The 13,668-nt window shown below is 34.3% G+C and overlaps 1 protein-coding gene across 1 annotated transcript in view; it reads left to right on the plus strand.

The window, feature by feature from the left end:
• Window positions 1–2,403: 2,403 nt before the first annotated feature.
• The window catches only part of pxna (paxillin a), a 100,946-nt gene continuing 89,681 nt past the window's right edge, over window positions 2,404–13,668 (plus strand). Inside the window, exon 1 of the mRNA XM_056457299.1 lies at window positions 2,404–2,524. Within this exon, the coding sequence (XP_056313274.1) occupies window positions 2,512–2,524 (13 nt within the window). The 5' untranslated portion in view covers window positions 2,404–2,511. The remainder of the gene's footprint in view (window positions 2,525–13,668) is intronic.

Below are 13,668 nucleotides of genomic sequence, written 5' to 3' on the forward strand. Positions count from 1 at the left end.
ACTCATGTCATTATACAGATTTGTGTCCTGATATGTCACAAAAACACGTACACACACACACACACACACACACACACACCCACATGCACACACATTTACAGTAGATTTATTTATTCATATTTTGCAAAATGATGGACAAACCCACTTCATTTTATTTAGATTTTTTTATTGATTGATTTTTGTCTTTTATTAGTACTTTTTATTATTAATGATCTTTATATATATATATATATATATATATATATATATATATATATATACTCTATTATTTAAATTATAAAAATGTTGATAAAAGTAAAATGCACAATTCATACATATATAATTAGATTTTATTATTTTATATGCAAATTATGTATTTTATAGTACATTATATATGTTTTGTATGTTATTATAAGTGTTATTAGTGGGCCTATAATATTAATAAACATTTTATTATTAAATCAATCAACATCCATATATCTTTTTTATTTATTAATTTTTACATGCACAAACAATTATGATTTCGTATATATTCAGAATTTTATTCACATTTAAAGTTTGAATATTTTATTATTAAATTAAATATCAGCACCCATTGTTATTTTTTGTAACGTGTTACACATTACACAATATAATTTTACACACCATACAGAGTTAATTATTATTTTTATATGTATTATTTTAATGTATTATTTAAATAAAAGACGGCAACGCGGTGGCCCAGTGAGTAGCACAATCGCCTCACAGGAAGAAGGTCGCTTGTTCGAGCTCCGGCTGGATCAGTTGGCATTTCTGTGTGGAGTTTGCATGTTCTCCCCGTGTTGGCGTGGGTTTCCTCCGGGTGCTCCAGTTTCCCCCTCAAGTCCAAAGACATGCGGTACAGGTGAATTGTGTAAGCTAAATTGTCTGGAGTGTATGTGTGTGAATGAGTGTGTGTGGATGTTTCCCAGTGATGGGTTGCAGCTGGAAGGGCATCCACTGCGTTAAACATATGCTGGATAAGTTGGCGGTTCATTCCGCTGTGGCGACTTCAGATTAATAAAGGGAATAAGCTGAAAAGAAAATGAATGAATAAATGAATTTAATAAAAAGTGGTTTTGCCAAACAAAGATAAACATAAGCATACATTATTTGTAATATTTGTAAAAAAAAAAAAGAGATAATTTAATGAAATAATATGCTATATTCATTTATACACATAATTTTATTCACTGTTTGAGTATTTCTTTGCTATTAAATTAAATGTTACAATCCATTAGGAATATTTGTAAATTATGTTAAGTTATATTACTCAATAAATTAATTATATTAGAAATAAACGTCTGTATTATTTAAAATATTTTTTTTCATAAATAAAAGTATTCTTCATGGAGGACGAAACCTGCAAAAAACATAAATTAATACTCTAATAAATATATAAATAAACGAGTAAATAAATTCATAAATTCCTGCATAAATAAAATATTAAATAAATAAATATGCAAATATATAAATAAATGAGTAAATAAAGTCATACAGTCCTGCATAAACTTTCAGTTTAGCATTTTCTTATTCCACCAACATGTAATTTATTTAAGTATTTACCTGCCTGCGCTATTAATTATTTATTTATGCAGGAATTTGTGGATTTTTGTATACATTTATTTATTTATTTGCATTTTTTATTGATGCAGGAATTTTTGGATTTATTTACTCTTTTATTGATATATTTGCATATTTGTTTATTTATTAGTTTATTTATGCAGGAATTTATGGATTTATTTACTCATTTATTTATATACTGGCATATTTATTTATTAATGATTTTATTTATGCAGGAATTTACGGATTTATTTACTCATTTATTAATATATTTGCATATTTAATTATTAATTAGTTTATTTATGCAGGAATTTATGGATTTATTTACTCATTTATTAATATATTTGCATATTTAATTATTAATTAGTTTATTTATGCAGGAATTTATGGATTTATTTACTCATTTATTGATATATTTGCATATTTAATTATTAATTAGTTTATTTATGCAGGAATTTATGGATTTATTTACTCATTTATTTATATACTGGCATATTTATTTATTAATGATTTTATTTATGCAGGAATTTATAATTTTATTTACTCATTTAAATTTGTGCATATTTATTTATTTATTGTTTTATTTATGCAGAATTTATAGATTTATTTACTCATTTATATATTTGCACATTTATTTATTTATAGTTTTTGCAGGTTTCGTCTTCCATAATTATTCAGCTACGAACACCAAGTATATATTTTGAGCAATTGTTATGTGTCCATTCATCATGTCCGGTTTTATTTTATTTTACTTTTTCTTTTTAATAGTTCGCTTACGGTCAACAGGCCAGAGCGCGGGCGCGTGTCCGACTCCTCACGGGCTCGCGCTGCGCGTGCACTAGTTGAAAACTTCTCCGCGTGCAATTGCGGAGCACAGACGAGCCACGAAACAGAGCAAGCGGTAAATCGCGGGCTCCTGCTCCCGTTATCGACCCAGAACCACCGAGAAACATGGACGATCTAGGTAAGCATGATCTCCTTTAACGTTTGACATCGGAAAATCGTGAAATGAGAAGTTTGACGAGACGCTAGAGCGCAAAAATGACGCTAAAGACGCGGATGGAGCGCGCTCCTGTTGCCAACGTCATCGCGCGCCGATGCTTGACTGCAGCAACACGCTGAAAAACACACTCTCTGCAGCGATTTAAACCTGGTTTTACGCGATGTATTCGCGTGTTTTAATCTGTTTTCTGTAGTCTCTTAATGGGTTGTAGGAGTCAGCCTGATTCATTATTCACATTGAGTCGAAGTTGGTGTTATATTCACATATTCTTACATTTTCTTTTTAACAGTGACAACTTGTGACGCTACTTTGAACACTCGGTATGAAATTGCATTTAAGTATGACTTTAAAACAACATTAGCACTATTTAATTAACAGTGTGTGGAAACTGTTGTGCTAATATGATTGAGAATTTGCTAATAATACTTCTCTGAATTCATATTGTTGAGGAGAGTGCCCGAATGTGCGAATATAACACCAAATTTACCACAATGCTCTTCACAGCTGCTCTTGTAACACGAAGGTACATGATTAATATTAGACCCTTGCTTTGAGCTCTATGTTTACCCCTAAATACAGAAGTTGTATAGGCGTTATGCTGGTTGATATGCATGTATAGTTCCTGTCTGCTTGTAACTTCTGAAATGTGTCAACAAAACAGTGAAGTGTCATTTCACACCCGTCCTCCAAACTTCACTTACTAGCTAAGTTAAAATTTACTGTTTTCTCACCATCAAGAGGTTCCAAATATGTTTATGAGTTTCTTTCTTCTGTTGAACACTTAAGAAGATATTTTGAAGAATGCTGAAATTAACCATTGACTTCCATAGTAGGAAAGATGAATACAATGAAAGTCAATGGTTACAGGTTTCCAGCTTTCTTCGAAATATCTTAATTTCTGTTTAGCAGAAGAAAGAAGCAAGTAAAACATGAGTAAAAGATGACATATTTTCATTTTTGTGTAAACTATGACTCTAAAACTTGCTGTTTGTCTTGTATTGTGCATTTGTTTTCATTTTCTTTAGTGATATGATTGCTATACATGGTTTCCAATACACTTCTTTGTCAAAATTAGAAATAAAAAGTCTGTCTTGGGTAGTAAATCCCATTATCTACAGCTTTTGATGTTGTAACTTGTTGACTTGTTGCCCGGGGCGATGAGAAAATGAGCCGCACTGCCTAATCTAACTAATCTCAATATTAGTGCCTCGAGGCTGCTGGGTTGAGAGTGACGCGTTGTTTAGTATAGTTATTTTCGTTCATCTGTGACGACCAGCCACAAGCATTTGTTTAGACATTAACGTGGGACCAGGATCAGAAATTAACCAGGACTTTGTTATTGCTGTAATGCCAAAATATCAGCACAGCAATTCCAGCGTTATGCATGTCACATTTGCTGTATAAAATATGTAAACAAAAAATCACAGAGATTGTGTAGACCAGCGTATCTCAAACAAAGTTCCACCTAAAAAAAAAAATAGTCTCTCTAAGTACCACCATAACGACCAGTTTTGAAATACAGTGATTTAGTAGGCCTAATAAAGCAGCTACAGCACTGCACAGTTCACAAACGAGGAAGATTAATTCCTATTAAGAATATGTATTATTGTCAGCCACTTTAAACATTATAAATACACTGTAAAAAATCTTATGTGCTATTTACTAAAAAAAATAGTGGTAATACTATTGCACATATTATTAAAAAGTAAATTTCAAGACTTGAAAATTGAAAATTACTACATTTAAGTGATAGATTGAGATTTTAATGTTATTAATGGAATGTGCTTTTATAATTTAAGTTAATCCACAACCATTTACTCATATTTGTTTTTTTAACCAAAACCACTTGAATGAATCGTGAAAATGACTAGTTTTCTTTGAGTGATAGATGATGATTTTAATATTATTTGTGCTTTTATAATATATGCAAATAAATCACCATTTACTCAAATTTATTAATGAAAATTACTCATTCATAAAATGTAAAATACATAGTTTGAACGTTAACTTTATACTTGCAGACAAAAAAAGTTCAGAATTTAGATTAAAATGTGCTTTTAAAAGTTAATTAAAATGCCACTGTTATTAAAAAGTGAAAAGAAAACTGCTGCACTTGTATAGTAGCTTATTCATCAAAACTTGGAAATGTTACTTGGACATGACACATACAGGCTATATATACACACTTTTTATTATACATTTTGAAATATAAGTTGAATGTACATACAGTATGAGATTTTTGTAAATCTTTGAAATCTAAACGTTAACTTGTATTTGGAATTACATATTTAAATTAGAAATTAGCTCTGCTGCTCGTTATTTGCAGTAGGCCTCTGTGTGTCAGAAAAGCGAGCGACGCATACGAGCAATTCCAACGTTTTGATTGTGACGTTTGTAGTAAAATCTCAAAACATAAATTGACAGAGGAAGTATGTTAACATTATATTGAAATATCTGTTTATATTTTTCAAAACATCTAGTCATAGAGTTGTGGGAGCAGAAAAATATCAATCTGTAAACATTTTTTATATTTTAAATGAGGGAAATAAGCTTGCGTTACGGATGAGACCTAAAAAGTCTGCAAGTTTACAGTAGACAGCATACTTTGTAGAAATTCTGTGAATTAAACTGCACAAACCAAAAGAAATGATGCTAATCTAAAGGATAAGAGTTGGATCACTACAGAATAAACATTATTGATTTTATTTGATTTCACATTTTTGCGTTTATGAGGAAAAAGCTTCGTTCTGGATGTGACACTTCTCTGTTATGGATGTGACGGATGTGAATTTGCCACGTGTGTGACTTTGGTAAATCAAATATAATTGTTTGAAAACACTGACAGAGACATTTTAGAGTATTTTAAAGCACTGTAAAATACAAGCCTACACAAAAAAAACGCAGAAACGGTTTTGCTATTTTGGCGAAAACTTTATTTATTTCATGGCAAGGTTGACATTTGCATGGAATTGCCCATATACAGTTAAAGTCAGAATTATTAGCCGCCCTTTGAATTTTTTTTTCTTCTTTTTTTAATATTTCCCAAATTATGTTTAAAAGAGCAAGGAAATTTTCACAGTATGTCTGATAATATTTTTTCTTCTGGAGAAAGTCTTACGTATTTTATTTCGGCTAGAATATGCATTAAATTTTTTTAGAAACCATTTTAAGGACAAAATTATAAGCGCCTTTAGGCAGATTTTTTTTCGATAGTCAACAGCAGTGTTTCCCAACCCTGTTCCTGAAGGCACACCAACAGTACACATTTTCAACCTCTCCCTAATCAAACACACCTGAATCAACTCAGCAGAACATTAGAAAAGACCCCAAAACCTGACACGAATGGGTCAGATAAGGGAGACATACAAAATATGTACTGTTGGTGTGCCTCCAGGAACAGGGTTGGGAAACACTGGTCTACAGAACAAACCATCGTTATACAATAACTTGCCCAATTACCCTAACCTGCCTAGTTAACCTAATTAACCTAGTTAAGCCGTTAAATGTCACTTTAGGCTGTATAGAAGTGTCTATAATATATCTAGTCAAATATTATTTTACTGTCATCATGGCAAAGATAAAATAAATCAGTTATTAGAAATGAGTTATTAAAACTATTATGTTGAGAAAAGTGCTGAAACAATCATTGTTAAACAGAAATTGGGGGAAAAAATAAACAGGTGGCTAATAATTCAGGGGTTTAATAATTCTGATTGCAACTGTACACATTGCTTGACCAATTCATACGTGTGGTATTTCTGTGATTTGGTGCGAATGAGATCATGATCAAATGAATCATGCGCACTGTTTTCAAGCAGACTCGGGTACAATTCGGGGATCCTCCGTCTGTGCACACAGAGACTAACTTTAATTATATTGTACCTCTAAGCTTCAAGAATGGCAAAGTTGCTCGAGTCTGTGCTCTGTGTGTCGCGCCGTTTGAATCCCATCCAAATTAATTAGCCTAAATCTGAGGTAACGAATTAAACCGAAAGCCACGCTGCTTTACAAAACAAATAGCTTTCTATTTGGAAAGCATGCATTATTTTACACAACTACGAGCAAACATTTGAACACGTTTGTAATTATTTTACGAATGATGCAGCATGGGGGAATTCCTGAGTTTTCAGTGACTGAAGTACCAACACAGCAGGACTGGTCTGCAGAAGGGCTTCTCTAGCATGTGTGTATCTGCTCTGCAGGCACTGCGCGCCTCTGGCTCTGCGCCAAGCGGACTGATTTTTTTACATCTGATGATGCACTTAAAGGGCACATAGTTTACCTCTTTTTTATGATTTAATATTAATATTATGGTTCTTCTGAGTGTGCCAGTTTAGCTTCAGTTTAAAACACAATTCAGATTTTTTTATTATAATGTGTTAAAAAGTGTCATGTTGGGGGCGTGTCCACAGTTCGCTGATTTATGGGTGTGTTGCTTCACATGTAAATTAGTTTCGGCTTCCCGCCAACGTAACAAGGGGGCGGGGCCATGAACTTTGTGCCATTAACTTTGACTGAGGCACCGGATGCGCCGCTCGAAGCCGCGATACGGCACACCAGACACTCTCTGTGGCACGGCAGAAGCATGAAGTGTCCCGAATCGTCACGCCACGCATTTTTGAATTCTAAACATAGGTTTCTGCAGCGGTCCGCGGCGCCCAGCCGTCGACTTGAGTGTACCCTGAGAGAAACCTATGTTTAGAATTCTAAAACGCATGCTAGTTAAGATCACAGGGAGCTTCTGGGATCGCGAGAAATGCAAATGGCTGAAGTATAAGGTAGACTCGATGAGAAGTACACGTTTGCAAACCTACCTAAAGATACAACCAATAATTCAGATTAGAGCGATAATGTGGAGAATATTGCTCTTGTGTTGAGCCCAATGAGCCTTGCATCTAAAAATAGAGTTAGCGTGTTCCTTTAGTGATATCGCTTCGACTCACGCTAAAAATGGCGGACGTGAATCAACAAACTGAGGATATGATGACGCGCCTGTCAATCAATATTGGATCGCTCTCCTACGTAAAGTTGCGGTGGGTTTGAAAACTGCTCCAATTGGTCCACTGTTTTTTATGTTGTTAAATTGAAAAAAAAAAGCACTGGGTGTGCTTATATCACCCCAATATGACAGTCTATACACCATACATGCACATATGTCTGTCCAAACAGCTTGAAAAGTAGATTTTTTACCATAGGTGCCCTTTAAGTAAACATTCTAAGCACACCTGTGTAATCATATGCTTCAGGGAACAGCCATTGCTGTCTGATCACATGAGTCTCCGTGTTATTGTGTAAAGCAGGGGTTTCCAAACTTTTAGGACACACACCCCCCCCAATTTGTCCAATTTCACTAGCCCTCGAGCCAAAATTATAATGCATGTGCAAACGCCGTTCACATATTACTTGCAGCGTTTAAAGTGCGTAGAATTAATTACATTGAAACAAATATACAGCTTACCTGATTCAGTGTGATGGCTGAGCCTGTTTCTGAGGACAACATGCTAATCTGTGGTCGAATTCCTGACAAGGTGCCTGATAGTTATCTGTGGATTTAATGTTAATCATATTATTCCCTCTAGTAAACGCATAAAAATTGTCATCATAATTTACTCGAGTGCACGCCTCAATGTCTCGCGCCTCCCTCAATAGGTGCTGGCGCCCCCTGGTGGGGTGCGCCCCACAGTTTAAAAACCCCTGGTGTAAAGGGTTAAAAGTGTGTTCATTTATTATTTGGCGAATATCCTGCGTACCACTAGAAGGAAGCCCTCGTACCACAGTTTCAATGTGAAACTTTCAATGTAGTGATGCCTTTGGCCCATGAACATTTGCTGCTTGTTATCAAACTATTTCATAACTGTAACAAGAGGCAGTTCTATTATAGCATAACATTAAAACAGCTTTCATAATAATATTTATCAACATGCAGAGCTTTTTGGTTTCTCTGAAGCTCTAGAAATTAAATATGTAAAACAGGAATACGTTAGGACCTTTGTTATTGTTTACATCCCTCAAAGTGGTCTATAAGTTAACAGTATATTTAAACATCTGTTCACTGGGGCTGCATGATTCTGGCTAAAATGAGAATCACTATTTTTACTTATTTTTTTGCTTAAAATTGAGATCAGGATGTTCTCATGATTCTGTAGGTGTAAAATAAAGGTTAAAGTGAGTGGGCTATTATTATTCTCAAACATATGATAAAACAGCAATAATATTAGGCCTTTGTGTAGGTCTGTTAGTTAAAATGGCAAATTTTTGCATAGACTTGGAATGGTGGACTTGACTAGACTTTTTAAATTTGTCCTGGTCTGAAGTTGAATTATTATGTTTAAGACATGTGCTTGTCATTTGTCATTGTCAACATTATTAAACCATTTTTTTTCACTGCTAAAATGAAACATTTGTCATTATCAGAGTCCCTCTTGCATTATATTCAACATTATATAGGCTAGAGAAGGTATACGGACACTGTTAAACATTTATTCTCATGCACAACACTTTGTCTTAACTATGAAAGAAAAAACATATCAAATGCTTGTCATAATCACTGTTGAGCACGTTCATAAACAGTGCTGATTTGCCATTGTGTTCAGATGCTCAACAGAAATGACTGTGATTGGCCGTGAAGGTCATCAGTTTACCAAACTCACCGCTGTTTACTGAGTGTAACCACAGATATGGGGACACTGGAGCGTTTTAAAGCCATGATTCATCAGCAGATGGCTCGTATGTCAGCTTATAGACAAACCAGCTGATTGATGTGACTTTAAAATTCTCCAATTTAGGAATTAAAGCTTTGTTTGGGTGGGTGTTTCTCTGGGATTGGTGTGACCAGTGTGACATTGGTACTTGTGGCACTTCAAATATATAAAAAAAAAATCAAATATAATCTTTTTAAAACATTGACAGAGACATTTTTGAGTATTTACAGTACTGTGAAATACAAGCATACACAAACAACTTAGAAACGGTTTCACTATTTTGGTGAAAACGTATTTTCTCGTTGCCAGTTTGACAATTGCAAGGAATTGCTCAGTAACAGAATTACTTTGGCGTATTTTTAAACAAGTTGTGTTTTAGCATTTAACAGTTTTAAAGTAATTTTAATCTAGGTTAAAAGGTTGGGTTGAACGTTGGGTTTGTCCATCCTTATTTGACCCAACATTGGTTTATTACAACCAAGCATTTTTTTAAGTGTATTTATTAGTTTGAAAAGGGTAGTTAGCTTACATCCCATTTTAATATCAAATTGTTTTATGTAAGCAGAAAGATTTTTATTTTTTAAAAAATCAAGATTTCAGTTCGTTAAAAATAAATTTTGTGCCAAAGAAATTGTGAAATTATAGGTGAAATAATGTTGCATCGTCATTTAGCATAACACGATTGTCACAATTATATCAATATGGGTCAAATATGACGACATAAACAAATATTAGGTCAAATATAGACAAACCCAATCATTGGCTTGAGATGAGAAGTGAAATTTCTATTAAATTAAAAAAAAAAGTCAACCCAACATTTGTTTTGTCCATATTTATTACAACATATGACACCATAACATAATTATAAAGACATAAATATGATGACATAAAACTTAACCACTTTCTTAGTATAAGTTATTAAAATGTATAAAATAAAAGCATTTATAGTAGTTTATTATATATTCAATGATGAATAACTTCTTGCAGACAAATTGAAGGTTGAAGCTTAAAGGTTGAAGGATTTTTGCAAGGACTAAATATTTAAAATAACAGCTTGTATTTTAGGGCTGCACTATTAAATGGAGTATTTTCATATGTCATCAGATGAATCTTTTTATAAATATGACTAGATATTTGGGTTTATAAGCTGTAAATGTTCTTACTCTGAATTATATTTTAGTATGTGTTCTGTAAATCATGGTAAAATGTATTATAGGGTATATGCCAAGCTAGTATTTTTCCCATACTGATAAACTTCCGGTGACCTGTTATTGTGAGTTTTTTTCCATTTTATATGGTTCCTTTTACAGGATCGATGTTGTAATGTAATTAAAATACATTCAGTTAAATAAACTTTGGCATTTATTTAATTGTTCAAGCGTAAAACGAGACAAAAAGCCATTTACTCGCACACGACCGTCAGTATCGGCAGGCTAGCGAAGATGCTCCTTTGAATATAATGGGGAAAATAAATGCTCATATTATAAAGTAATGGTGGGGGACATGTTATTTAATGCAGTGCTTCGTGTACAATCTGAACCACACTTTATATCGGATATCACTCAGACAGTGGAGATAGCTGATTTTTAAAGAAAACTGACCTTAAATGCGCCTATTTTTGCATTGGCACACACTTCACCGGAAATGATTAACCCAGATTACTGGCAAATTCAAAGTCCTATTAGCATGCTTCGGCATATACCCTATTGTGATCTAAAAATGTGTTGAACAGTATACAATGTAGTGTACAGAACTAATATACAAGAGCAAAATCACATGTTTTGATGTTTGACTTTGTCTTATAAATAGACAGCACATGATTGTAGAAATCCACTCATAAATATAAAAAACCTCCAGTGAAAATCAATTCCAGGTGTGCATTTTGTCATGGTTTCCTATGCTGCACGTGGCTGAGAAGCAGCAAACTGGCTAATGTGTATTTAGTGTTGTACTTCATCCAGATCACACTGATATATTTTAGAATAGTAAATTTGCCATGGTGTATGAGTGTCTGCGTGCGAATGCAAGAGTGTATGGGTGTTTCCCAGTTCTGGGTTGTGGCTGGAAGGGAAAACTTATGCTGGAATAGTTTATTCCCTGTTGGCGAACCCTGATATTTAAGGGACTAAGCCAAGGAGAATGCATGCATGTATGAATGAATGTTAGCATAGTCTCTTGTAGGTCTCTCACAGTGTGGGGTAAAGCATGCGTATCATAGCTAGAGGGGACATCAAGATGAAAGATATGAGTGAGCTAGATATCATCAGCTCTGCGGTGTTTGTGCATGCCATTTATCAAAAACATATTGACTCATTTTGCATTCAGTCCAGTTACAGATTTAGAATGTAATGCATAAGCCCCCTTAACAGTGAAAGCATGAAGCATGTGATCTCAATTGCTTTAACATATGCAAAGCTCAAATTTGTGCATACAATAGTTGCAATCCACAATGCACAAGACTGCAATTCCTAAGTCAACAGCAGGTAGAGATGCACCGCTACCATTTTTTTGGATCCGATACCAAAATTCTGAGTATCGACCAATACAGATCCAATCCCGATACTGTGCCATTTTTTTTAACAAGCATAATACAGTTTCTACAGCTCTGGTGCTGAACTCAAATCATATATCTTTAGTAAAAATAACAGACCTATAGACCTACTATACATGACAGATGGCACAATCTAACTGAAAACATGATGCTTGCTGTAAACTAGGCTACATTATTTGAGCATTCGTTATGACATTGATCTGTTGTGGTCCAGCTTATGTTTCCTTTTTTAATATTAAGATTTTTCTTTGAATTCTGTAAAGGGCCACCACTACTTGCACTAATCGTTGGTAAAATAATCTGCCTTTTAGCAAAGCCTGATATTTTCCTGCAGGTTTGAAGCAGACTAAACTAAACCATCTGAGGCCAGTTTTACTTAATAAACATTCCCTCGCCTAAACTCGCCGCGAGTGAGAAACTGAACGCATTTTTTGTCTGAAAAATTATCTTTTTGAAACTATTTTCGTTTGGTATAATTTGTTTGTTATTTTAATGTGTTTTTGTTGGTCAGTTATCTACAAAATAAACAAGAATATTTGAGGTGAAGTTCAAAACAAGGTCCGCTTATATGCTTAGGCATTAAGTGCTTTTTAATTACAAACTGACAAACAGGTCTGTTAAATAAAATATTAATATGAATAAAATTACAGTGAGATATCCACAGTTTCAGAGTAGCCTACATTAGGCGAAATCATTTTCTGTTAATGACAAACCCATACTGCGCCCGTCAGTTTCACTTTTATTAATTTAATCAACTACTTTGACCACAGTGAGCCAGGCTTCACAAACTATTCGCAGCACTGAAAGTATTTCCCTCGGAAGAATAAACTCAGTCGGAAGGATGAGAGAATAGAAACTTATTGTGAGAATAATGTTAAGGAGCGACGCACATCGAGTCTGCACAGCCGGTGCATCACTGGGACACGGCGCGCCGCCCTCCGGTATCTGCAGACACTTCCGAAACAGCAGCACAAAGGGGAGAAATCAGTGCGTTGAGGATCTGTTCAATGGATTATCGAGCCTTTGTTTTAAAGTTATTTAAAGTTCTAATTTAAAGCTTCAGGTAGGCCTACTTTGTGTGTGAGGAGCAAGTAATAACCCTCTGTACCCCAGTGTTGCGAAGGCGATCTGCTGATCTAACAGACACAGCGCAACATGATTTAGAAACAGCAATGAAATCCATGTTGCGGGTCAAAATTAAACCATTTATTGCAAAATTAAATGTATTTCTCTACTGATTATTTAAACTAACAGGAACAAATAGTCTTGGAGAAAGTTTTTAATTTTTTCATAAATTAACGCACCACGCAGTTTAAATAGTGAATGGAAAATTATTGACAGGCGCAGCGGAGGAAAGCACTGAACTAAACATGAATTTACACGTGAATATTCATCTGTACTTCACATTAAACAATAGAATGACTTCAGAACGTTTGGGATATAGTAGGCCTACATGACAACTTTCTAGAGCTTTATAATAGGCTACCTTCGTAGTTTTTGTTGGCTTATAAATTACACAGAATATAGCACACGCGCAAGATCGCATTTGGATCAGTACCAGCTGGCTGATACCCGATCCAGCAAAAATATGCGGTATCGAACCAATATCTGATCCAAGTATCGGGATTGGTGCACCCCTAAGCATTGCATTGCAATTGTCAATATTGCATTGTAAACTTTCCAACACATGCCCATTAGAAATGCACAAAAAACATACTTAAACAAATGTTTGAACGCAGTTTGTAAGTAAAATAAACTCTCTGGGGCAGCATGATGCCAACAACTTTTGTTCCTTTTCACACTAATGATATTTACGTTTATAATACGTTGCTAGAGTTCGATTCCGGTGAATC

Source organism: Danio aesculapii, chromosome 5 (genome assembly GCF_903798145.1).
Source record: "Danio aesculapii chromosome 5, fDanAes4.1, whole genome shotgun sequence".
NCBI lineage: Eukaryota > Metazoa > Chordata > Actinopteri > Cypriniformes > Danionidae > Danio > Danio aesculapii.